Here is a 27,921-nt window from a genome sequence, read left to right as displayed (position 1 = left end):
CTTTCTCCCAAGGTCACAGACTCCTACATGCCTGAAAGGAATAGTGTCATCCAGGCCCTCTTCTATACACAGCAGGAGAGTGCAAGTGAGGTGAGACGCTGGGCTACTGTGAGTTTTCTCCTCTGGGAACTCACTTCTGCCATAACCTCACTGTTCCCAACACGGACTCCTTCTGGAATGAAGCTGGCCCCTGTTGACTTCAATCTCTGTGACCCAAGGTTAGAACTGTCTTTCACTCACGGCAACATCTGAGCACAAACATTTGGTCGGTGTAGTCTCCCTCTTCATTCTTTGATCTTGAGATATACCCCTGCATCTCTATTTCCAATTGCAACAATTCCTTCCTGCCCTGTTCCAGCCTTAATGCCTCTACGGAAGGTGTGCAGGGAATCTCTTTTCAGGAAGTAGTTTGGGAGACTGCCTGATGTTATCGGCACTGGCTCCATGCTTGGCCTCACCTTTAAAAAGTCTGTCTTCATACATTTTCACCATCTTCCCCAAAGACTCCACCTGTGCAAGAAAGGAAAAATATGTTATTGAGACATCTCTTACTAGATCCTCTCTATTCTTAGTCTGGGCAGATGCATCCTGGGTTTTCCTCTCCCCATATCATGTTGGACTTTTTCTCTTAAACTATTCAAGACTGGTTTTTAGGGGTGAGAACACAGCTTCTAGAATCCCAATCTCATTCTTTTGTGCATGGGAAGCTCATCTTGGCCACTTGCCAGCTGTGCAACCTTGGATGGGAGTGAAACATGTCAAAACAAGGTTTGGCTTCCTGCACTTGGGAGATGATGCTGAGTGGTTAAGGGTTACTGTGGGGATGAAAAGAGAAAGCTCACGTAAGAACTCCATCACCTAAATGGTATACAAATTCTCAATGAATAAAGTGCTGATATGATTAGATCTTCCCAGAAAATGGCCATTCTGCAGAAACATCACTAAAGTGGTAAGCACTTTCAATTCACTGTATTGGAAGCTCTTGTTCTAAATGCATTCTCTTCTTGGTGCTAGGCTGAACCTTCTCTGGCCTTGGATAGCTCCAATCTAGTCTTTGAGAAGAGTGAAATCTTCTTATGTTCAGCAAGATGGGTGGAACTTAAGGCCATCGTGTTAAACAAAATATGCCAGATATAGAATAACAAGTTCCTCTTCTTCTCTCTAATATGTGGAAACTAAATAAGGAAAAGAAAGGAATAAAAATTTTAAAGACACCCCCTGCACACAAATTTAGTTTTTAAGGGTCCAGTTCCATAGCTTCATGCCCATAAGGTTCGCCTTCTCTTCTGTTAGTAGACAATCCCAATCCTTCTACCTATTAGATCACATCCTCTGTGATAAAATCAAGGAAATCACTTCTGTAATTCTTCCCTGTCTCTTCTGTATCGGTAATGTTCCCTTGTCCGCTGGACTATTTTTCTCAACATGCAAAGATAGTTTTATTTCCCATTTCTTTTTCCTACTTTTTTTTTTTTTTTTTTGACACAAGGTCCTCTCATGTCATTCAGGCTGCCCTTGAGTTCACTGTGCAGCCCAGGCTGGCCCTGAACTCGTGGTGATACTCCTGCCTCAGCCTCTCATTCGCTAGGATTACAGGCATATACCACCACATCTGGCATCTCCCACTTCTTAAAAAAACAATTACAACAAATACTGTACTTTAACAATACAAAGAATAGAAAATGCTTTACTATCATAAGATCACAGCTATATAAGAAATTCTGATGGCCAGAGGCTGGAAAAGAAACATAAGATAAATTCAACAATATTTACCGAGCAAATACTAGGACCCATGCATTTTTCTAGAAAATCTTTATAGTTTTAAGAAAGATCAGTCCCTCTCCAGGAGCCTACAATCTTGTGTCCTTTATGTAAATTGCTGTAATCTCATTGGATAAGTTAACAATGGTGTCATTGGCTCTGTCCCCAGCTTGGAAGATGCCCCATGCCCCAGGAGACAAACTACTCAGGCATCAAAAGCATTGATGGGCCTCTACGGAATGTGGAGAATGCAACTAAATGACTGAAGGGAACTAAGACTGTCATTAAGGTGGAAAAGAGGGAATTTTTTCCGGTGTGTAAGAAGCAGCAGATAATCCTCTTCACATGATGACCAAAAGCTCAGTGTCCATGTCTCTGAAACACAACAGCAAAGGTGCTAATGAAATAGGTGAGTGGAAGGTGGGTTTCCCACTTGGCTTGCAGGGCTGGGAGCTGGGATGGGTCACAGAGTCTGTTCCCTTCTCCAGACATTGTGCTGGTGTCTTGTCTGTTCACAGCTATCCTTCCCTGACTGCATGAAGCACCTTCTCCCAGAACCAGTCCCAGGAAGTGCCAGACAGAGATGGAAGTGTGTCATGCCTCTCCTAGAACCCAAACAGCAAAGGCTTATTCTGATCCTTTCAGCAAGGCCAAGACCTGAGAAGGTTATCTTACCCTCTAAGAAGGTTACACTCTACCTTCCGTTCCCTCTAGAAACTCTCTGCTTCCAGATACAGGCTTGCAAAAGTGGTGAAAGACAAAACGTGTGGTAGGTTAACCTTTTTAAAAACATCTGCTAAAGGTGTGGGTGTGTGCGCGCGCGTACGTGCACACATGTGTTTAAACCTCTTGGCTGAATATAGAGATTTTAATGATGCCAGCCAGTTCTTCCTCTTCTCCCCGTTTGTCTTGGTTTGCTTTCATGAAAATGTCAGTCTCCCAGCCCTTTCACAACAGCTAAGCCTCCCATCTCCTTACCCTGAAGCTTCAGGTTTACAAGGTCCATAGCAACACCCAAACGTTCAGCAAGAGAAAGATCCTTCCTTTCCAATAGTCTGTGAAAAGGACTCCAACGGGCTCTGTCAGTCGGTCCCATGTCAGTGCCTAGACTACAACTGCGTCCAGGACGATGGGGTACTTAGCTAGAACAGCTTGGGTCACAACTACTGCTACAATGCAAAGAAGGTGAGTTTAAGCTACACTAGGTGAAAGGTAACAATTGCTAAAAGGAAAAGATTTTTAGCAAACAAAAATTTTTTTCTTAAAAAGGAGTGAGTATCCACTACACCGGAGGGGAATAGCTTCTGAGGTTCTGGCCCTAGGTAGACAGTAACTTTGACAGAAAGAGCAGAGGTTTAGTCAAGCCCACGTGGAGGGCTTTTTAAATGTTGAATTTAAGGTGCCTCTAAGCGTAGAATATAGGAATGAGGTAACCTCTTGGAAAAAAATGCGTCAGGAGCATAGGAGAAAAGATGCACGTTTAAAATACACTATTTAAAATATAAAACTGACTCGAATAAGGGTACATCAGGGTGTGCATTACCAGTTCTTAAGTGGGGAAGTACTTTAGCACAAAATTAATCAATAATGCATTTTGCATATTTCGGAAATCGCCACACAATATCAAGGACCCCAGAAACCGCACCTCTTCCAAACATCCTCTGCTTGGCTTCAGTTCGCGATCCTTGTCTTAGGATCCAGGGGGTTGCAGCCCCTCTGCCTGGGAGTCGCCTAATGTTGGGGGACGGACTACAGTTCCCGGCGCGCCCCGCGAGGGGTGGTGAGGCCGCACTACAGTTCCCGGCATGCCAGAGGGGTGGGGCGGCGGGAGGAGCAGCCGCCGCGCGAGCGGCCGGGCGGATAGCGGGAGGCGTCGGGCTGAGTTGGCGGGGGACTAGCTCCCGGATGTGGAGAAGCTGGGGAGAAGGCGTGGGAGGAAGATGGACTCGGTGGAGAAGGGGGCCGCCACCACCGTCTCCAATCCTCGGGGTCGGCCGTCCCGAGGTCGGCCGCCGAAGCTGCAGCGCAACTCCCGCGGCGGCCACGGCCGCGGCGTGGAGAAGCCCCCGCACCTGGCAGCCCTGATTTTGGCCCGGGGCGGCAGCAAAGGCATCCCCCTGAAGAACATTAAGCACCTGGCGGGGGTCCCGCTCATTGGCTGGGTCCTGCGTGCGGCCCTGGATTCGGGGGTCTTCCAGAGGTGCGCATGTGCGAGAGTGGGCGTCGCGGCCTGGGCTGGGGTCGGGCTAGCGCGCCGGGCTGTTCTTGGGGCCGGGCCGGGACGTCGGTCCTGGACGGGGCGATTGCTGCTCCTGGCGCCTGCAGGATCCGGGGTGTCTGGGGCCGGGCGGAGAGCTAGGGCGGGAGGGCTCCAGGTCCTTCCTTCTTGCGTGTCTGCTAAAATCTCTGACCTGAAACAGTTCCTGCCTCGCCCTTGAAAATGCCATCCTTAAAAGGGGAGATCCCCCTTCCCGAACTGTCACCTCCGCCCAGGTGGACCCCACAGCAAAAAGCAAAGGAGGCCACCCGTGTGCAAAGCCCATGATACTTTAACTCTTTTGGACAGAAGTCCTTGGGGCTTCCCTGTTGCTCACCCTCTGGGGACAGCTTGGTGCTAATCGATGACGAAGGCCTCAGGTTCTTGAATGGAGTCCGGTGCCAGGGCTTTCCCGTTTTAAGCTCAGCTTGGAGATCCTTCCCTAACCTTTGAAAAATAATCTAGCTATCTGCTTGTGAGTCAGCACAATGCAGAAAGATCCCTACATTTGTAGAGATGTGAAAAACAGTGGCAAGATGCACAGCTGCTGTTTTTAAATATGCTTATAAATGGGTTTTTCATACCTCTTGAACTTTGTCAGTTCTAAGGACGGTTTTATTTGTGCATCATTTGGAGACATTGCCATATGCAGATTGATCAGGAGTTACAAGCTGATGGCATTTATCAAAGAAAGGAATAAAATATTTTGCCAAGAATGAATTTACATATAGTAGCTGCAACCTAAGTACATTTGAATTTGTTATTACTGTGAAAATTAATCCCTCGATGTTTTGTTTTTTAAGTAGATGAGTTCTTTTTTTAAGTTGATGACATTAATTATCCATATTATTACATAGGTGACCAGTTTTGTTTTTAGAAGTATAAATTTACATGTTTTAACCAAGAGGAAGCTCTGGGTGGAGCCAGGCAAATAGGAGCTGGCACTCAGAAAATAACACTAATGTAATAGGAAATGTGCTAAAGACAGATAGGGAAGAACTGGGGTTGAGAAGGAGTTCGATGCAGTCAACACCCCCTGAGCCTAATTTCTGCCATACACAGTAAGGCAATAAATACCGAGGTAAATGGAATGTGGTCCTTGTCCTCGTGAAGCTCACAGACTTTGGGACATTTTTTACCTTCTTGGAAAGGGTACAAGCTGACAGAAAAGGTACATCCACACTGCTACAGTGTTATAGAAAGATCTCATTTTTGTGAAATGAACTGAAGACTGAAATCACATTCATGGTAGATTGAGAATAAAACTCATTTTACAATGCTTAGGTTGCATATGTTTGGAAACCACTTTGAAATGGCTTAAGGAAAAAGAGTAGGTCATATGTCAGGTATGATAACTAGATTAAAGGACAAGATCTCAGCAAAGTATGTGACACTACCTATTATGTGACAGAAACTGTTCTGTGTCCTGAACTGCATGTTATACCAGATTTCCCTATGTATGTGAAAGGTCTGGTTCTGCTGCCCAGTGAAGCCTGTAATTCAAAAGAGCGAGTAACTGAAGAAAGCTTTATTGGGAGCAAGCTGACAGGTAGAAAATGGAGGACTTTCCCCCAAATTCCATCTTGTCAATGGTAACAAGCAAAAAGCTTATGTGGAGTTTCGGGGAATCTAGTTTTAGTGATAGCCAGATAAGCACTGGGATAGTCAATCTTGTAGAAAGTTGTCATCAATCCTTTTGACATAGTTTTGATGTTGTTCATAAGTCACTGGACATTCCAGGAGTTCCGGTTGCTATATGCCTGCAGAAAGATTACTGATTAGAAGGTCGTATGACTTGTTCTTTAATATTTCCCCTTATTCTTTTCAGGCAAGGTTTTTTTAAATTGGCCAATTATTAGGGGAGTCCAGTAAAACAGACTAAGAGCTAATCCATTTCATGATGCTTGTATTGTAATAAGAATAGGAAACATACAAAAAAATGTGTCACGTGATCAGTGATGTTGAGAAAAATGAAGCGTAGTAAGAGGATGGTGCACACTGTTACCAGGACCCTCAATTTCTTGGTTGTAGATAGGCTTTCCATTTATGGTGTCAAAGTGATGGTACTTGAGCTATGAACAACGAAACTGCACGCGTAATGAATTTGTCCAAATCTTTGCACGAATAGACTACTGAACTCTATTATGGCCTCTAGCAGCTTAAGGGCACGTCCCTGGGATCATCCCAGTCCCTCTTAAGATGCCTGTTTGAGAAGACTCAGTGTTTGTTCCCAGGAAACCTGGTAATAGCCTGATAGGCTCCTGAATCTCATCTTATAGAAGTTACTGGAGAAAGCTTTAAATTATAGAAACTCAAGGGGCAAACCCTTTGAGATGTAAATCTACCACCCCAAACTGCCTCCCTGTCTCTCATTGAAATGTAAGACATGCTGGATGATAACTCTTACTCTCCTTTGTAATTTCTTTGGGAAAATAAGGGCCTAACTTTGGTGAATGCCTTGCTTCAACATGCACTGTTGCCCCTTCTAAAGGTAGAAGTTTGTTTCTCCTTCAGATAAACACCAATTAATAAATCCAGGATGCCTAACTCCCTTGAATGGTTCTCAGTAGCCTTTCCTTAGCGTGCCCAGCCTTTAAAAAAGTCTTCAGAAAAATGAGTTCAGTTCACATTGGACTCTTTTGTTTGTTAGTTTGGGTTTTTTTTGGTACTGGGGATGGTGTGTTTGCGAGGCAGGCATGTTGGACTCTTATTGCGATAGTCTACTGACTCCTTCACTAGTACCAGGCCTTATTTATTCTTGACAGCACTTCTTGTATCCTTCCATGTTTAAGTGTAGTTAGATCTGCTGTCAGAGATTTAACAGAATTCTCATTGGGTCTCCTGCTTAACGGTCACCGTGGCGGGTAGAATACAGTGCTTGTATTGGTACAGTTCAGTTACATCTTCCAATCCTGGAACCAGTGATGGAACTCCCACTGAAGCACATGACAGGTTCATCAGGAGAAAAATTTGAGTATGATTACCCAAAGTGAAGAGAATAGGTTCTGAGGGTCAAAACCCAACACAGAGCCATTATAGCAGACGTTTGAGATTGTGCTATGAAATGATTGGATAATATACGTGTGTATTAAATGATTTTTTTGGTTTCCGTTTTATTTAAATGAATTTGTACAAAATTCCATTAGACTGACTTAGATACCAACGTTCTCTGTATCAGTTTTACTTCATACCTATAGACCATCAACCCTTTAGCTGTACGGGTAGCATTTTATACTTCTTTGCACCATCTCGGGTATCTTTCACCATGCCATACCAAAAGTAGCAATTAGCAGAAGTAAAACTGATGTTTCCCTTAACTAGTAAAAGGAGTATATTTCTAACTCTACTTTCTCTAATTTATAATACCACGTAGTAATTGATTTTACTCTACTCATTTCTCATGGCTACTTGCTAGGTGGCCTCCTCTCTGAGGACCTGGAAATTTTATCCCAGGAAATAATAGAGCTGGGCATGGTGGTGCAGCGCCGTAATCCCATCCCCCTGGAGGCTGAGACTGTAGGAATTTGAACCCAGTCTGGGCAATTTAGTGACTTAGACCCTGTCTCAAATATTAAAAGGGCTGGGTATGTAGCTCAATACAAAGGCTCAATCCTCAGTACCAGAGTTAAAAAAAAGTAATAAAAGGGTTCCACCATGAAGTCTTTGCTGATCCCCTCCACGAAGAGTAACTGTGCCTTTGTTTTCCCCTTTGTAGTGGCACTGTTGTGCCCTCATTTAGTTCCAGCAGTCTGCACGTGGTCAGATGATAGGCCCTGGAGTCCTGCTGTGTGGGTTTGAATTCCAGCATGTGTTAACCATCTAACCTTCACCTCTGTGTGCCTCAGTCTCCTCACCAATAAAATGGACCAGTAAAAAGGTCTATATGTTTGCTGATGGGTTTAGGTACCATCATGTATGTACATAGAATAATGCCTGACCCATAGTATGTGATCTAAAATTGACATTTCTACCTTTTGTTGGTGGTTTTTATAGTCCTCACATCATCAGTGAACCACAATTTCCTTGATGGCAGGATGGGAAATTAGTAATGATCTTCAAAATTATTTATAGTAGTAACATTTCTTGATTTTGAATAGTTAGTGAAAATACATCTTTATTTTGTTGTTCAGATGTCAGCAGACTTTCTGTAAAGGGCCTGATACATAGTAAATATTGTCGGCTTTGAAGGCCAGATGGTTTCTGTTGAAACTGCTCAGCTCTGGGTTATGGTGTGAAGTTGCATAAAAATACATAAGTGAATGAATGTTGCTGTGTTCCAGTAAAATGTTACAAATGCAGGCTGAGGTGTAAGCCAGGTTTAGTCTAGGGAGACCCCTCCCCTCCAGGTATGAAAAGGTTCATGTGAGCAGGTACTGTTTCACTCAACCCAGTGTAGCTTATATTTTAGGTCCTCAGTTAAAATGTGTTGGTTTGAATTTAATTGATTTAACTATGGCTGCAGGAGAACTTTGGAACACCCTTCCTGCCTCCACCCTCTCCTTTCTTCTTTCAACAAATATTCACCTTAGGAAGAAATTGAAGAAAATTATCAGCTACCTGACCTGTATTTTTCAGAGCTAGACAATACTTTGGAGATTATTTTGTTCAAAATCACAGTCTGACTTAATTGAGGCAGAGTTGTCTGGCCTGCTGAGAGTTGAAGCTAACAATACTTTTTAGGGCTGCAAAACATTGCATACCAAGGAGGATAGTTAGTATTCAAGAAAAATGCTGAGATAAAAATTTTCATTTAGTAAAAAATTGCTATAGTAACAGTTACTGCTAGACTTTGTAAAAGCTTGACTTTTCAACAGTGGTTCAATGCTGGGTGAGTAAACCTAAGAACAAACTGATCTTTAAGGTATTGCCTAACATATTGGTGAAAAATAAACATAAATTTTAGTTTTATTGTAGGGTGTGGATTTATGATTAACGAAAGGCCTGGGCTATGTTAGTTCTAAAATGGCAGTTTACAATTTAAAATACAGTCACAGGCACACAGTTGATACTTGCTGTTCATTTTGTTGGCTGTAGCAGGACTGCATTTCAGGGTTAAGTCATTGACATTCTATTTGATTTATTCTACTTGATTTTAAATTTTATTAAGCCTGTTTGTTCACTTGCTTATTCTTTCCCTCTGCCTGTCTCATCTGATGCTCCAAACCGAAAGAAAACTGTTCGCTTAATCTCTTTAATAAGGATGATCATTGTGTTTTAAACATGCGTATGGATTGCTGTTATATTCATAGTACCGTTCATGATACCTGCACACTGAGCATATGGACTTGTGAAAAATCTCAAAGCAGAACTCCAGTTTTCCTTCTAGCAGAGTCAGTGTGAGATTTAAATGAGAAAGTGTAAATGTACCTTTATTGCTGTTTTAATATTTTGAATAGCTAAATTTATTACCCGTTTATTCTGTGGTAAGGAGTTTATATTTAAACCTCATAACAACCGTGTGAGGGACCCATCATTATCACCACCTCCACTTTATTAAGAGTGCTTAATGTTCTTAACCACTTACTATTTCATTCATTCAACAAATACGTGTTGAGACTTGTTACCAAGATCTTGTGAAAAGTAAAGCATTACGGAGAGCATAGTTATTTAATTGACTCCTCGGTGCTCCTTCCCTAATGATACAAAGGGAATGAGATTATTGTGTACTCTGTCTCTGCTGTGAGGCTAAGACTCTCTCAAGAAAATTGACTGTGCTATATTAGTTGTTAGTCAGTATTCCCACTGCCCAGAATCATGCCTAGGACAGAATAGGCACTCAGCAAACATTTAGGAATGCAGGAATGAGTGAATGGGGAAAAAAGGGAAGGAATAAAACCAAGCAAACAAACCTCTTCTCAGACCTCTATTTTTTTTCTAACATTGACACATTTAAGAAAAATCACCGAATCCTCTGGTATTAAATTTTTATTGCAGTAAAAACTAGGACAATGAAATCAACATCTTCAATAATTTACTTCAATTAATATAAATCATACACCAAAAGACTCTTGTCTCTTGCTTTCACTCATCCTAATTCTAATATCTAATTATTCTGTTCTGTCATCCTACCATTCTCCCTTCACCTTCTCTATTATACATATACACCAGGTTTTCGTTAGTGCTTTGTTATATACCTTTGGCTGTGACATTTCTTTAGTGAAAAATCTGAGCCAAAACTAGTTCAGATTTTAAAATGGAAGGTGGGGGGAGGCACTCCTCTACTTTGTATAATGTACATAGATATATGAGACTTTTGACCCTAGCTAATAACTGGTCTTGTTTACCAGGTTTCTTTTGGAAAAAAAAGGGGGGGGTGGTATTACTAACTTCATCCTTTGATTTAAATCCTCTTCTATAAATATTAAAGAGAAGAAATGAAATTAATAAATGAAATCTAGAGATGTTGGAAAAAGTTCTTTAGTTTCTCACTTTCTTTTCACTCTTAACAAATAAGCATGAACAAATGAAACATGCAGGTCCTCTTTTCCTTGGTAAATGTTGAATGAATGGGATAAAAGGAAAAAAATGACTATAAATCATTAAAATATCTTTGTATAATATCAACTCAGTAGGTATAATCCAGGCTCTTGTGTACAATGAGCAAAGAATTACAAAATGCACACCCATAACAAGTTGGCAAGCAGCTACATTTATTGAAGTTCACAGGAAATTGTGCTCAGGGCAAGTCCATGCCACCAAAAGATATGGCGCAAAACAGAAAAGTGGTGCTGGGGTGACAGGAAAGCAGAAGCACTGCACAGAGAACACAGCATGCAGCAGCAGCAACTCCCAAATGAATCAGACTTTAGGAATTGAAAGGAACCTCAATCCAGATGCCTCCCTTGAATTTCTAGGTGTGATTGACAGGGAATTGAGTCATCTCAGGAACTCAACACGTCTGTCCCAGAATTCACTGACTTAATTATATGTATGAGATGTACCTTAATAAGGTTGGCATAGAGTAAAGGTGACTGAAGACTAGGCTAGGAGTTCCAATATGCAGGTACTGTCTCCTAGAGCACCAGAGATTTACTTGGTTTTTGTTAATTGATCCTATATATAATATATCCTACTACTCAGGAAGAAGGAAGTAACTTCCTCAGCTCTGTTGTATCTAACTGTACTATCACTATTAAAACGTTGTGGCTTGAGTAATATTTACATCTTCTGTTAGCAGTGGGAATTTATGAAGGGCCCGGAAACAAAACTTCAATAGAGACCAGTGTTATCCTCCCAAAAGAGCATTTTGCTTAGTCTTTATCTTATAATCTGAACAGGCAGCTGTGTAAGCTATGATTAATAGAATGTTAAACTTTCCTGAGGCAATCAGTTCATGGTCCCCATAACCTGTTGTCAGCTATAACTAATCCATGGTAATTGACTCTCTATTCAAATATATACACACCCATTGTTCATTGTTTAAAAAAAGAAGGATTATCTGATCATTCTTAGCATTTATTTCTTCTAAGTTGAAACTGTTGGAGCTTCATGGTTTGGCTAAGCCAAGTCCTTTTTTTTTTCCTTAGCAAGTATATTAAAATATTTCATACAATATTTTCTATTTGGATGAAGAATGAGAAGCAGAATTGTCTTTCATTTCCTGGCACTGTTTTGCCAGATATATTGGCAATCTTAAATATACCAACTATTGGCTAGGCACAGTGTCACACACCTGAAATCCTAGCTGTTCAGGAGGCTGAGGCAGGAAGATCACAAGTTTGAGGCCAACCCGGGGTTCTTAGCAAGACCCTGCCTCAGAATTTTAAAGGTGTGTAGGGGTCAGAGGAAGGGAACTGGGGATGTAACTCATTGCAAGGGAGTACTGCCAAAAACAAAAAAAACCCCAAGTATTATTTTTCCTAGTTTTAAGAAACTCTAGGGCTAATAGTTATAAAAATGAAGTTACATAAAAACAAAGTACAGAAAACCTTGGTTTTTGGGCATAATTCATTCTAGAAACATCCTAGTAATTTAAGCACTCAAAAGTGAATTGCCCCATAAGAAATAATAGAAACTTGGGTGATTCATTCTAAACCCAAAAATACTCATAAAATGATTATAATACTGTAATATAAAATAATAAAATACAATATATATAAAAATTAACCTGCACTTAGCTTTGAAAATCTTTGTGGCTGGTATGAGGGAGACGAGAGAGGAGAGTCATCATGTAGGACAACTATCACTAACAGAATCACTGCAGTCTATTGGCTCAATGGAATATTTTTCTTTTTGTACAACTTTAACAAGGAACCTATTCAAGGACACTTGCTTTTGCCTCCTTTTGAGGATTTTGCAGAAATGTGACCTTGCATTGTTAAACAGATTCATCTCTTGGATTGCTAGAGCCTTATTTGGATGGTGCTTTTCTACAAAATTTTGCACTGTTTCCTACATTTTACACAGCTCCTTAATCTCATTTGAAGCGAAGAATTTCTCTACTCTTTTCTAAAGGTGAGATCTCCATAACCTCTTGCTGTTGTACACAATTATGCAAAATCCCACAGTGAGAGAGAGAACCATTGGCTCAGTTGTGATCATGTGATACTGAGCCAGTGTCATGTAGTACTTGTATTGCAAGAATCACACATTTATGAAGTTGAAATTTATCAGAAATATTTGTTTGTCTTGCAGCACACTTCAGGATGTTATTCACAATCCTAGGTTTTGCTATACTTTGTAACATTTTATATTACTTTGAACCTTTAACATTATTTAGAGAGCATACAAACTATTCCAATGTTATGTAAGTTGTATTTTAGGGTATAGCTCCTTTTTATTGTTACTGATTTCTTTTGGTGACTTTCCCAGTTAATTTTTTTTTTTTTTTTAAATTTCTGAACAGTGTGTGGGTTTCAACAGACCATGATGAAATTGAGAATGTGGCCAAACAATTTGGTGCACAAGTTCATCGAAGAAGTTCTGAAGCTTCAAAAGACAGCTCTACCTCACTAGATGCCATCATAGAATTTCTTAATTATCACAATGGTACAAGTTTGTTTACTCATTTTAGAGTTTTATGTTATTTCTAACTTTATCATCTTACAAGATTTGTTTTAACATTTGAATTAAAGATCTTAGTATTGCTTGCTTGTTAGCAATTTTGACATCTTTTTTTTTTGTCTTCTTAAGAGGTTGACATTGTAGGAAATATTCAAGCTACTTCTCCATGTTTACATCCTACTGACCTTCAAAAAGTTGCAGAAATGATTCGAGAAGAAGGATATGATTCTGTTTTCTCTGTTGTGAGACGCCATCAGTTTCGATGGAGTGAAATTCAGAAGGGAGGTAATCTGTTATCAGTCTTTATTTTAGCTCATTTCACTAAAAATCAGATTCAGGAGACTAAAAAGTAGAGCATATTAGATTCATAACTGCAGTAGGTAATCACATTTATAATTATTTCTAAATCTTTGTTTTAGTCTGTGATTTGATATTCTAATCCTCTTTCCCTTTAGACATCTTCTTTTTTTAAATCAAATACTTTCATATCTGTTCTACACTTGTTTGATATGTTCCATATAAATCATATAGTAATAAAAGTATCTACCAAAGAACTCTGAAGAGCTTCAAGTATAAAATTGTGGGGCCAGGGATTTAGCTCAGTGGTTCCGCTGCCTGCCTCACAAGCGCAAGGACCAGAGTTCGATCCCCGGTACCAAAAAAAGAATAAAATTGTGGAATAGCCTTCCCAAATTTGTAACTCCATATATAAGAAGTGTTTCATAGGGTTTAGTGGGAGTTTGATTGATTTCTAGCTATATAAACTAACAAATTAACATACTTGGGGAAGAAAAAAAGTGATTTGTTAGGTTCAGTGGCATTTGTTGAATGCTTTGGCCTATCATGTGCAAGGTGTAACTGAAAAATACAATGAATGTTTAAGTTTTAAAAATGTGTTACAGGAGAAGGCATATTGCCATTAATCCCCTTCAGAATACCCTTTCTTGTTTGGAACACATCCCATGTTCTTGCCATTTTCTGAAGCAGTTTTGGAAGTCTTCTTTTATGAGTGTCTTTAGTTTTGCTGTCGTGACTGCCTTGATGTCCTGAATCATTCAAAAACTTTACCATACATGGTCATTTTGACTTTGAGGAAGAGCCAGAAGTTCCTCAGTATCAGATCCAGTGAGTAAGATGGATGAGAACACACTGTAATGTTTTTACCAGGCTCTTTTTCTATAAAATGGCCCTATGCAGCAATGTTCACTATATTTTTTGATCATATTTCATAAAGACACTCATAAAAGAGGACTTCCAGAATGTGACAAGAATGAAGTATTTGAAATGAGGGGGAATATTTTAAAGGAGAGTAATCGCAATGTGTCTTTTACTGTAATAATTTTTTAAATATTCACCATATATTTTGATTATATCTCATGTTTTAAAGGAGATAAGGAAGATGCAATGAAACTGGAGATGGTACACAAAAAGATTCCTTAAGATAATAAATAGGATAAAGATGGATGGAAAATAATGACTATCGGAGTGTGAAAAGTGTCAAATCTAGTTGTCTTTTTTCATTGCTGAGACAGAATACCCGACACCCACAAGTTAAAGGAAAGAAAGTTTATTTCATCTCACAGTTTGTAGAGGTTTCATTCCATTGTTGGCTGGCTCCAAGGCAGGGTGGCATAGCAGAGGTCTTCACAGAGGAGAAACAGTCAATAGTGTGGCAGGCAGGAAGCAACAAGCAGTAAAGGAAGCCTTTCTTTCCCTTTTATCCCGTCTAGGCTATAAGCCTTTTGGGTAGTGCCAAGCACACCTAGGGTGAGGTTATCATTATCTGCACCCAGAACTATGCTAAACCAGTCAGTGGGCTAATTTAGTACCACAAACGCTTAATCCCAGTATCACACACCCTAGATCCAGCAAGCTCCGAAAAGCCTCACCTATGAGCATGTGAGGGTCTATGGGGACATCTGGATACATGCCAGCACACCAGTAAAATATACCAATGAATATGTTTATTCATTGATTTCATTCAGTAAACATTTATTATTTTCTATGTGCTTAGTTCTGTTAGGCTACATGTATAATTTTCTAAATTTATTTACTAAATCTCAGAAATAAGATCTAGGAAGGATCTATTAGATTTTAAGAAAACAATTTTGAAGCAAATCAGGGAAACTCAAATTTAAACTAAATATTAAAGTTAATATGCTGTATGAATAAAGTTAGATAAACTCAAATATCTAAAGACTAGAAATCTGTAGTAACAGATCTGTAAATATCTATTAAGGAAATTAAAATTCTTTGTAAAAAATGTCATTTAACATCAAGAGTTAATGTTAGGCACAGTAGCTTTGTCTTTTTTTTTTTTTTTTTTTTTTTGGTACCGGGGATCAAACCCGGGTCCTTGCGCTTGTATAGCAGCCGGCGAAACCACTGAGCTAAATCCCCGGCCTCCAATAGCTTTCTCTTTTTATGTGATCTGTTTATTCCCTTGGAACCGCTTTGAAACAGAATGTTACTAAAGTGGCATTTCTAACCTAAACCAGACTGCCATTTCTTAGGATTCTTTTTGGTTCCTTGTGCATAAAATCATCACTGCTAAAAGTACTAGTGGTTTGATAAATACTTTAAAAAGTATTTATATTCTATAGCATTTTATATCCTTTTTTTTCTTTTTAGTTGCTATGCTAGAACTGTAAGGTGCCACTAGCACCTTACATTAACATTAACACTTGAAATGTTTATAGTGCCAAAGAGTAATGTACCATAAATGTAAAATCCATATTGCATTTCAGAGATTTAAGATGAAAACGTATTATAATACCTCAGTAATTTTTATATTTATTACATGTTGAAAAGATAATATTTTGGATGCATTGGGCTAAATAAAATGTTAAAATTAATCTTGTCTCCTTTTACTTTTTAAAATCTAGCCACTTGAAAATTTTAAATTACATACATGACTCATATTTCTAATGACAGCACTGCTCTAGAGCTTACACTTTATGCTCTTGTAGTCTACATAGAACTAGTATTTTTTAACTTTACAAATAATTAAGAACCTCACACTGGTATACATGTATTTATATCCTGCCTTTTTTACTATTATTGAAACAATCAACCTTTATATCTGTTATTTAAATATTTTCCTCTAATTTCTTTAACATATTTATAACAGGTATTTGAAACTTCCTTATTGGAGATTCCAACATCTGAGTCCTTTGTAGATCTGCCCCATGACTGCTTTCATCTTGATTATGAATCACTTATTTCTGCTTTTTAATATGTCCTTTATTTTATCTATGCCTGACAAAGAGACTGGAGTTATGTGTTTGATATGGAGGGAACATCAGCTTTTTGACAGGCAGATAGGATGAGAGGCTAATTATGTTGCTCCAGCTATGCGTTGAGCTGGATTGAACTACAATTTCAGTTCTCCCCTCCGTGCAGGTGCCTTATCAGAGGACTTACCTGACAGTACTGTTAACCGCCCCCCGACCTTTGCTAATAGGACTTTGAGATCTAAGTGTTACCATATCTTTCACAGCCCATTCCCAGCTTCTCCATGCCGTACTACACTCATTGCAGAAATCCTGGAAACAGAACAATTGGGGCTTTGAGTTTGGATGACAGTCTGCAACCCAAGTCCACAGGGCCATTAAAAATTCTTCTTGCAAGGCTCTGGGTTTGATCCCCAGCACACACACTAAAAAATCTTCTAGTTTCTCCTTGATCTCTTTCTCACCTTCTCCTCATACTCAGCACATGTTCCCAGGGAGAAAGAAACCACTGATCGTAGGAAAGACTTGACCTTCTTGAATTAACTAGTTATTGTTGTCCCTTGGCTGTCACCATCACTAGATCTCATGGGCTATCCATCACTGTAAAACTGTGCTACTGCTACCTGTAGATATTCAAAATATGTCTAGGGGTTTTTCCCTAGATTATATCAAATACTAGGATACAGTGGAACAGTGGCTGTTTTAGTTAGGAAAATAAATAAAGGTTTTTCCTAGAAGTTTTTACACATAGAAGCGACAGCCAAAACGGAAGAAAGATTCTGTAGAATTACAAGCTATTAAACACACACAATTGTGTGCATGTGTGGACATGTACACATATAAATTTAGCAAAAATCAGTATAACAGTGTGAAAATCTAAACCAATCCCAAAGGCTTTATTTTTTATATCAAATTTAATCATTAATGGTGATCTTGTTGAATCTTCATTCTCAAGTATAATGATAAGCATTATTATAGTTCATGTAATTTTAACTACTAGTAAAAATATCTAATAAACATTTACATCAGTATAAAAACTTAAAATTTGATAGGAAGATGCTATTTTCTATAATCTACAAAAGTAATTATCTGCATTAGATAAATAACACATAAAAATTATATTTTTGTAGAAATGCAATTTCTATAGATGCAAATAATGAGAGATTAACATACTCAGATATTGAATGTGGGTATTACATGACAAGTTCCATTCTTTTGATGCCACTTTAAGGCTGCCTTGATGTTCTCCCATAGCATTACATTAATATAAATATTTTAAACCATAATTATTCCAAAATTGTTTATAAAATATTTTTATGTACTATTACTACTTATTGGAAAGCAAAGATATATCATCAAATTATTAGAGATTTTGTTCCTTTAGTCATTTTCTTATTTATCTGGATGTGGAAATAAGTCTACATTTTGAATTCATTTTATTCTCTTTTTCTAAGTTCCTAAGTGAACATTTCATTCAAAGCAGTGTGGACTTAACCATAACATTTTGCTTTTAGTGAATGAAGTGACTGAGCCTCTGAACTTGAATCCAGCTAAACGACCTCGTCGACAAGACTGGGATGGGGAATTATATGAAAATGGCTCATTTTATTTTGCTAAAAGACATTTGATAGAGATGGGTTACTTACAGGTTAGTATATTCATTTTGCAGAATCCTTTTAGACCCTTTTGTGTTGACTCCCAGCAAAGAAGCATGATACAGTTCATACAAGAAAGTATCTACCCCCTGAAGCAATAATTTAGCAAGCTTATCACCTGAGGCATTTACCCCACAGTGAATATACAAAATAACAGCAAGATAAAAAGTGGATCAGATACTGAGTTTACAAATGTCCTGGTATTTTCACATTATTCCATTTGAAATTGTTTGTAATCCGTGTCTGTTTTACAGTTAGGTTGTGATTGTATGGTTGAATACTTTCCATTACTTTGAAAAGAAAAAATAACAAACGTAATAGAGATGAAAGGGCACCAACCTGAGCATCAGGAAAACAAGAATCTAGTTCTGACTAACTGCATAAGCTTGAATGTGTCATTTTACCTGTTCAGATTCCCATTGCTCATTTTAAAATAAAGAAGTTGAATGTCTCTCTCATCTTCAGAGCCTACATGGTTGGGTCATGTATTTGTAATTGGTTCATTTTAGTTATAGCTGTTATTTATTCAGTGCCTATATGTACCAAAGACTATATGAAATACTTTTCCTGGGCTGTCTCATGTAATCTACATAGCAGCTGAAAGAAGTGGACATTCCTATCCCAGTTTTACAGAGGAGAACGCAACTCTGAGAAAGGAAATAATTAGGGCAAAAAACAGCTAGTCGGTGGTACTGTCAGGATTTAGATTCCGGTCCACATGTCACTGGAAATAGCCTTTAAAAAAGAGGGGCTGTGGGGCGGGGATTTAGCTCAGTGGTTCCAGCACCTCCTCGTAAGCACAAGGTCGAGTTCCATCCCTGGTACCAAAAAAAAAAAAAGAGAGGGGCTGTGGGTGTAACCCACTAGAAGAGTGCATGTTTAGCATATGCAGGTTCCTGGCTTCAGCCCCCAGTGCCGCAAAACAGAAAAACCTCTACACTCTGTAGCAGAAATTCTCATGGGACTCATGCTCTGAGAAAAAGAGGGAAAAGCATTTTTTTCTTATATTCTGGCCAATATATAGGCAAACTATAAACTGATTTCTTGGTTGAGCTTGAGTGTTCAGGAATACTGTATTTCATACACAGAGATCTCCCCTCCCTGAGCTCTTTTCTAAAGAGGACTTTGGTGTTACCCTTTCCTCAAGTGCGGAGAACAAGGATGTTTATCATCGTAACATTTGAAAAGAGACAATTCTGAAAAATGAATTTTTCTCATAATTGATCTGGCCATCCAAATAATTACCATCAGAGGAAAGGCCCTTCCTTCCCCCTCCCTGGCCCGCGTGTCCCCAGTTAGCTGGCCGCTCTCCTGGAGCTCAGGGACCCCAGGTGGCTCTGTGCGGAGAGGCTGGCCTCATCCCCTCGTCCTGCCTGTTGCTTGCAGACTGGAACAAGGTCTGAAATCCATTACACTGCTGTTGGATGATTGTGGGAAAGACTGCCAGAAAAAAGGGAAATAGGATGTTTATACGGTCCCTGTGGTCAGAATACTGGAGGATGGGTATTATTTCTGCCTTTTTTTCAATCTTAGAAATACATTTAAAGAAACATAGGGAGCTTGCAGTTTATAGAAAGAACTTGAAAACTTAAAATTGTTTTGTGTAGATTTCCTCTAAAAAAAAGCATTCGTGGCACATTACTTATTTTACTAGCTTATTTTTTCAGTATGGTAGAAATGAATCCATTGTTCTATATTATAATAAAAGTTTTTCATATGTGTGAGTGAATGTTAAAAACAGTACTAACAACATTTATACTATCTTTAGGGTGGAAAAATGGCATACTACGAAATGCGAGCTGAGCACAGTGTGGATATAGACGTGGATATCGATTGGCCTATTGCGGAGCAAAGAGTATTAAGGTAAAAAAAAAAAAAGGCTAGCCTTTGCACTAGAACCTAACATTAGTTTTAGTAGATGTATTTAATCTTACTTCCAGATGCCGATCTTTGGCACTCCAGACTCTCAGGGTCTTCATAACTAGTTCACTTGTGTGGAAAAGACATATGTATAAAATATGCCTTTCCATGACATGTTCTGTAAATTGAGAAACACAGTCTGGCTCTACCGCACTATTTATGGTTTGTGGTTCTGGCCCTCTAAGTTGAAGTGTGCCTGTGAAGTAAGTTTGAAGAGTGATGTTTGAATATTTGGACAGAGAATGAGGTTTTTAGTTCACTGATACTGTCCCGATGAGAGGGGATGAATGGTACTGCCCTTGTATTCAAAGGTCTATTTTGGTTTCTTTTAGATTTGGCTATTTTGGCAAAGAGAAGCTTAAGGAGATAAAACTGTTGGTTTGCAACATTGATGGATGTCTCACCAATGGCCACATCTATGTGTCAGGAGACCAAAAAGAAATAATATCTTATGATGTGAAAGATGCTATTGGGATAAGTTTATTAAAGAAAAGTGGTATTGAGGTATGTGCTCCCTGAATATAGCAATATTTTGAAGATTTTGATTTAGGGTCAGAAAACATGTGAGAAACTATGATTTAAAATTTTAGTATTAACTGTTAAAGTAGGGACCAGGGATTTAGCTCAGTGGTTTCGCCACTTGCTGCACAAGCGCAAGGACCCAAGTTCAATCCCCGGTACCCAAAAAACTGTTAAAGTACCTGCAATTTAGCCTTCATGTGCCCAGAAAATTCTCATGCTTTCAGATGAGTAAAGTTAGAAATTTTTAAATCTACAAATAGTATTTCTTGTTTGTTTAATAAGTGAAAACATATTACTTTTAAATAGAAGCTATCTAGTATTTCCCATCTTGATCTTGGAACAAGAAATATTTCCGAGGTCATTGGCATTGGCATTGGCATTTAGAAAAAGGCAAATATTTTTGGATTTTTAAAATGTAGCATATTCTTATGAATGAAAATTCTAATTCAAAATAATGTTTATTTTTTAAATGAAGGCTAATATAATTACTAGAAATCTTAAGTATATGTTGCTGAGCATTACAAGAAAGAGACTGTATAACTCCTCCTGATAAATTAAATTTAGGAAAGTCTTAGATTGGTATCAGACAATGCATGTTCTGTTTTTTTACTTACAGATAGAATCTTCTCCATTGTAGAAAAATGTGTCTTATCTTTATTGAACTATTAGAAATAAAGTACGCTTTGTCTTAAAGTGCCGTTTTATTTAACTGACCTTTCAGGAGGGCAAAGGGAAATTTTGTTGTGAAAGGTTTCTGTTTCCTTTCCTTTCTAATTTTTCCCTTTTCTGCAGGTGAGGCTCATCTCTGAAAGGGCCTGTTCCAAGCAGACGCTCTCCTCCTTAAAGCTGGATTGCAAAATGGAAGTTGGCGTCTCAGACAAGCTGGCAGTTGTAGATGAATGGAGGAAAGAAATGGGCCTGTGCTGGAAAGAAGTAGCATATCTAGGTTGGCACCATTTTATTCAGCCATTCTAAAATGGACCAGATTTATTTATTTTAAGAACAGATTAATAGGAAAGAAAATTCCTCAGATTGGTTTGATGTAAGGAAGAGGAACTCTTCCCTAAGACAGCCTTTCTAGAAAGGTTAGTGCGATAGTAGTCAGCAACTGTAGCCTGGTAGAAAGATCACCAGCATGTAACTAGTCAGAATGCCCTACTGACCAGCCAGTTTGGGTAAGACAGTTCTTCTTCCTCCTCTCTAGGCTGACATACATATTGTCATAGGGCATTATAGACATTGATAAAATAATCTGGGTAGGTCATTAGATATTAAAAAGTTATTATTAATTTTGTGTTTGATAATACTGTGCCACTTTAAAAATATTATTTATTTAGATAATGCTAAAGAGTTTTTAGATAAAATGCAGTGTCTGGGAATCCTTCCTCCAAGAAAACTAGGGTGTAGGAAATAGAGAAAAATATTGATAAGTAATCTAAAACATTCATAATTTTTCACTATGAACTTGGATTCTTCTGTATGTTTGAAATTTTCTAAGTTTAAGTTGAAATAATTCGTAAGCCATACATAGAATTTCTGATAATCGTAACATGCATGGCAAGTACAACATACACTGCATTCTTTCTCTCTAGCAGGTAAGAATCTAATTCCTTAGGGAAAACCTTAGGCCTCAGTTATACTTTAAAATGTTTTTGTTTTGTTCCATCTGATCATTAGTATTCTTTTATGTAGTGCTTTGGATCTTTAACTTTGGTTACCAGAGTTACTTACTGTATTATTTCACAAGGACATTCTTGGTCTCTGACTGTTCCTCGGCCTTTCTTTTGCACAATAGGAAATGAAGTGTCTGATGAAGAGTGCTTGAAAAGAGCGGGCCTAAATGGCGTTCCTGCTGACGCGTGTTCCGAGGCCCAGAAGGCCGTGGGATATATTTGCAAATGTAATGGTGGCCGTGGAGCCATCCGAGAGTTTGCAGAGCACATTTTCCTTCTCATGGAAAAGGTTAATAACTCATGCCAAAAATAGAAATAAATGTGATGTTGTGAAAGAAAGAATACAGCCTTCTTCGGGCACTTTGGTTTTATGTTTGATCTAAGTACAGTTCCATGGTGTAATGTTGCAGAAGGTGTGATTTGATTTGTGATACATCTTAATATCTTTTCAAAGCAAAATCTGAAATTATCATTCCAAAACCTATGAAATAATTCTGCTCTACTTTTCGCTTTAAGCAAGATGACTATTTAGAGAGATCATAATGATCATAGTCTTTCTTAGATTTTTAGTAAATATAAGACATCATCAAAATTGACTTTGTATTGTACCCTGTAAACTGTGTATTTGTGTGCTTTCAATGATGCTGGGGTTTTATTTATTTGGAGACAGTGTGTCTGTAAGACATGCACTTCTGTTCATTAATAAAATTACATTTCATAAACTTGATGAAAACTGCCTTGTTGCTATGGAAGACATTTATCCAGGATTTCTTTTATTTTCTTTAAACACTAACCACCCATTCTTAGGGAGAGACAAGCCACTAGATCCAAAGTGTATAGCATCCGATTGTATTTTAAATATGTATACGAATAGTACATATCCATGAATATCCAAATAAACTCTCATACTCTGAAGGTTAGAGACTGATTTGAAGGAGGCAGAGATAGTCTTCTGCTGTTACCGCTGAGAAAATGGCAATTTTGTGCACTGTATTTGGCCATCATCACAATTTTATGGCCAACACAAAGTGCCTACCTGATTGGATTTCGAGAGTGGGGCACTGTCTCCTAAATGTAGGCACTTAACCACTTCCTACAGGACATTTACATCTCTCAGCAGTGAAAAAGAATTCATGTTCAACTTTGACAAGAAGCAGGCCATACAAGAAGTTCTTTTCCTTGGTCAGGAGTCGATTTGCACTGTTCCCAGTCTGTCCCTATAGGACAGACATACTGGAGGAAATAAAAGAACTATCTTCTACCTTAATTTCCTTTACATTCAGTTCTGGTTTTACTGTTGCCTTTCTGGTTTTCCCACTGTTGAATTTATTTTCTTTTGACCCCTTAAGGTTATTCCCCAGAGATTCTCACCCCAGTTCTTACTTTTTCCAAATGACACGTGTGTATTCAAGGTCTCCTGTAAACACACAGATGACCCTCAAATCTAATCTCCAGTCCAGTACTCCTGTGAGTTCTGGCTGCATCTCTGTTTGTGTCACAAGCGAGACTTGGCTTCCACCTCTCAAATTTCTAATTTTATCATTATTATCATGTTAACAACTTTCTCAAATTCTTTTTATTTGGATACCAAACCTACTAGTCCAGTGTCCTTCCGGTTTACACTATACTACTGCTGAGTTAATGGTTCATGTTTGCTGTTAATCTTTTCAAAGTTTTCTAATGACTCCATGCTGACTACAATACAACATTTTGGTTCCAACATTATAGTCTGACCACAGCCTAACATTACTGATTATTTTGGGTCCCTCCACTCCAATTAAACCTTTGGGTAGCTCTCCAGCAGTGCCTCTCTTGGCTAATTCTTGAGTCCTACCTTTATCAGCATGAGATTCCTCAAAATCCTGCTAAAATACCTCGCAGAGTAATTAGTGCATGTGAGTGTAGCTTATACTGGAGTTCTTATTTTATTTCAGTCACCCAAACCCAAGTACAAGGAGACATTGCTGACCTCACTGTTACTACTACGTCCTGTGTTCCCAATAAGAGAAAATTTATACTCAGGTCTCATATGTAAAGAACTTAAAAGGTTACCACTCCAATCCCTCCAACAAGAAAAACTGCAGAAAAATCAATGACTTCTTGGACTTAACCAGAGTAGAACAAGCAGCTTCTCCAAATCTGGAGAGATAGGCACATCCAGAGAGAAAATATGAGCAGAAGCTGCTGGATTCTACCTACCAACAGGAACACGTAGGCAGTAATTCTCGTGACTTTGGAAGTTGACTGGGGACTCACATGAAACTCTTGGAGGCCACTGGTTTGGGAGACAAGGATGGACACACACACACACACACACAGACACACACACACACACACACACACACACACACACACACACACACTCCCTTTCCCTCCGGAAATGTCAGCAGGTTCTCATGGGAGAATCCAAGGATCCCCATAGTCCTGACAGAAGGGGAGAAAGAAAAACGTGAAACCCTTCCAAACCCTCCCTTATACAAGACTGCTGTCCAGTAGGAAGACCTCCCCAGAGGGCAATATGAATTGTACCCCAGCTGGTAAAAGGGAACTTTACTCCAGCCTTTTAAAAATTTTAATGTAATACAAGTAGATATTAATAAAGAAAATAAAAACACTTTTATGGAAAATAAAATTTCAGGGCCAGGGATTTAGCTCAGTGGTTCTGTTCCTTGCCTTGCAAGCACAAGGACCCGAGTTCAATCCCCGGTACCAAAAAAAATAAATAAATAAAAATAAAATTTCATTACAAAATAACTAGTAACCAGTAAATACACTGTATCATGGTCTTAATATATTTTCAGTTAAATATGTTTACAGATAACACATCTAAGAAAACTATACCTTTTTTGCATAAAACGTTTTAATTATTAAAGTATCTGACACTAGGTATTATTTTGAGCAAATTTCTTCCTATTTCACAAATATCTATTATACATTTTGGTCCTTATGTACATTTTCAGTTCCTCATACCAGAAAGACAATGTGATACTTACACGTATGTTTTATTTATTTCACTTAAGAGTATGATCTCAAGGTACATCCATTTACCTAGAAATGACTCAAGTTTATCCTCCTTTATGGCAGAGTAGTACTCCATTATATAAATAAAAGCCTTTTTGTCCATTCCTCAGTTGATGGGTATTTGGGTTGTTTCTAGGATTTAGTTATTATAAACTGTGCTTCTATAAACATGAGTGCACATATATCGCTGTGGTACGATTCTTTTAATTCTTCTGGGAAGATACTCAGCAGGGGAATATCTGGGTCAAATAGGACCTCCAATTCTAGTCTCACCTAACAGGAAAAATCCATAGTCAACAGAAGTGAATGCTTAAGTAAGTCGGGAATGACAAGGCCATGAGAAACAATAGGGAGCAGTAAAGATCATGCTCCCAAGAAACAAGCCCACTTAAAGACCAAGAGAGTATTTTAGAATGTCCCCTACTTCTCTACCATGCACCATACCAAAAGTGTCCAGTACAGTAATAGTGAATTAAGGCAAAAAAATAAAAAGTTGCGGGACAAAATTTGTCAATGGAGAAATATAAAAAGAAACCTCATTGGCCAAAAATATGTTATCTATTTCTTCTATATGAAATTCTTCTTCTAAGTAAAACATCAGTACATTTGCAACTATAGGATTATAAAGGAAGGTAAAGGTAGTCTATTATACCCTGTTTATAGCCACATAAATAGTTTGGCAAATGTGGGCATTTAAGGCTCTAGGTAGCTAGAAAACTAGTCCAGAATATTTAAAAACTGTTACATCTGTGAAGTTGGAAATACTCTTGATTAAATGATGATTCTTTGAAAATCATCAGTAAGGCAATTTTATTTGTGGGGGCTGCTTACTTTTTCTCAGCAATGAAGTATCTAACATATAAAAGATGCTGATATTTCCTAAAAATAAAAAGATAATAAGACACAAAGGGTGGAATGAGTCTGGAAAGCCCTCAAAATCATATAGTACTTTGTGAGTTACATTAAGGAATTCTTGTTTTGTTCTAAGAATAATGATACAGAAGTCAAAGGGATTGAAACAGGAAAAGCTCTTTAGGAGGAGGTGAAATTTGAGCTGGACCTAAAAGACTGCATAAAATTTCATTGGTGTCAGAGGAGAATCCCAAAGAGAAGAGGTTGGCTGGCACACTGTATCATAGAATTAAAGAGGCCACTGCATACAGGGCCTACTGGATCCAGACGCAATGGTGAGAAAATAAACCAGAAACAATAGGACCAAATTGAGGATGACCTTTAAAGGATCTTTGTGTTGGCTTTGAAATGCCCAACATCTTTTTAGTCCAATCTGTACTGTGACCACATTTTTAAAAATTAATTTTATTGGTACATTGTAGGTTTACAATATAATGACCATATCATTGGAAATTTGCACATTTATATAATCTTTTTGGTTCTTATTTTGTCCCCTGCCCCTGCCCTCCCTTTAACCCCTTCATCCTTCCCTATTTACAAAGACTTTGTTTCCATTTTTTCATTTTCTCATATTAATTCCATTCCCTTCTTTCCTTTCCCCTACCCCTCCCATTTCCCCTTCCCCTTTGCCCCTTTTCTTCCTATTTCACATTATCTATTATACCTTTTAGTCCTTAATTACACTTTCAGTATCTCACACTAGAGAAACTATTCGGTATTTATACATGTGTGTCCTATTTATTTCACTTATGAGTATCACCTCAATGTGCATTCATTTAGCTATAAATGTCCCTAATTCATCTTTTTTATGGCTGAGTAGTACTTTATTTTATAAAAAAACCCCACATTTTCTATATCTAGTCTCCAGTAGATGGGCAATTGGTCTGCTTCCAACTTTTAGCTATTACAAATTGTGCTGCTATGAACAAGGGTGTACATATATCACTGTGGTATGATTCTTTTAATTCTTTGGGGAAGATACCCAGCAGGGGAATGGCTAGGTCACATGGGAATTCCAGTCCTAGTTCTTTGAGCTATCTCCATGCTGATTTCCACAGTGGTTGCTCCAGTCTACACTCCCACCAGCAGTGGAGCAGGGTTCCTCTTTCCCCACAGACCCCCCAGCATTTGTTATTGGTGGATTTCATGATAGCAGCCATTCTTTCTGGGGTGAGATGAAATCTCAGTGTTGTTTTCACTTGCATCTCTTGAATGACCAGTGAGGTTGAACATTTTTCCATATGTTTATTTGCTATTTCTACTTCTTTTTCTGAGAAATGTGTGTTCATTTCAGATGCCCGTTTTTGGATGGGGTCTTTAAATTTGGGTGGTCTGATTTGTTAAGTTCTTTATAGATTTGAGATAGTAGACCTTTGAGGAACAGCAGGTGAAAATTTGTTCCCACACTGTAGGTTGTCTCTTCACACTGCAGGTGGTTTCTCTTGCTGTGCAGAAGCTTTTTAATAAGAAGAAATCCCACTTATTGATTGTTTGTGCTAGTTCACGGTCAACTGAGGTTTTGTTCATGAAATCTTTTCATACACCGATGTCTTCAAGGGTTCTACCTAACCTCTGTTCCAGCTGGCTCAGCGTTTCTGTTTTAATATTTAGATCTTTAATTCATTTCAATTTTAGTTTAGTTCATGGTGAGAGATATAGGTCTAGTTTTAATCATTGGCAAGTTGAAACCCAAACTATCCAGCACCATTTATTAAAGAGGCTATCTTTCCTCCAGTGAGGGTGTTTGGCTCCTTTGTTGAAGATGAGATGGCTGAATGTGTCTGGAGTTATTTCTGCCTGTTCTAATATGTTCCACTGGTCCTCAGGTCTGTTTCTTTGACAGTACTGTGCTGTTTTTATTAAGTAGCTTTGTAGTATAGTTTCAACTTGGGGGTTGTAATACCCCCTGCCATGTCTCTGTTACCTAGAATTGCTTTTACTATTCTGGGTCTCTTCTTGTTCCA

General features: G+C 38.4%; 1 protein-coding gene across 1 annotated transcript; it reads left to right on the top strand.

The window, feature by feature from the left end:
• The first annotated feature begins 3,588 nt into the window (after window positions 1–3,588).
• Window positions 3,589–22,757, top strand: Cmas (cytidine monophosphate N-acetylneuraminic acid synthetase). Its single transcript, XM_004845768.4, has 8 exons — window positions 3,589–3,961; window positions 12,864–13,006; window positions 13,151–13,306; window positions 17,769–17,902; window positions 19,678–19,772; window positions 20,162–20,333; window positions 21,144–21,297; window positions 22,147–22,757. The coding sequence occupies exons 1-8, from the start codon at window positions 3,702–3,704 to the stop codon at window positions 22,335–22,337; spliced, it is 1,305 nt and encodes a 434-aa protein (XP_004845825.1). The 5' UTR covers window positions 3,589–3,701; the 3' UTR covers window positions 22,338–22,757.
• The last annotated feature ends 5,164 nt before the right edge of the window (window positions 22,758–27,921 follow it).

The sequence above is a fragment of the Heterocephalus glaber genome, unplaced genomic scaffold, assembly GCF_053883595.1.
Source record: "Heterocephalus glaber isolate CG9 unplaced genomic scaffold, H.glaber_assembly_v1.0 deba00001444, whole genome shotgun sequence".
NCBI classification, from domain to species: Eukaryota; Metazoa; Chordata; class Mammalia; order Rodentia; family Bathyergidae; genus Heterocephalus; species Heterocephalus glaber.
This window is presented reverse-complemented; position numbering and strand designations above follow the sequence as displayed.

Bases quoted from the DNA above. Each gene is read 5' to 3' on its own strand.
- Cmas (XM_004845768.4), top strand. From the start codon at position 3,702: ATGGACTCGGTGGAGAAGGGGGCCGCCACCACCGTCTCCAATCCTCGG. The intron at 3,962-12,863 runs GTGCGCATGTGC...ATTTCTGAACAG, and splicing joins GATTCGGGGGTCTTCCAGAG to TGTGTGGGTTTCAACAGACC. The intron at 20,334-21,143 runs GTATGTGCTCCC...CCTTTTCTGCAG, and splicing joins TAAAGAAAAGTGGTATTGAG to GTGAGGCTCATCTCTGAAAG.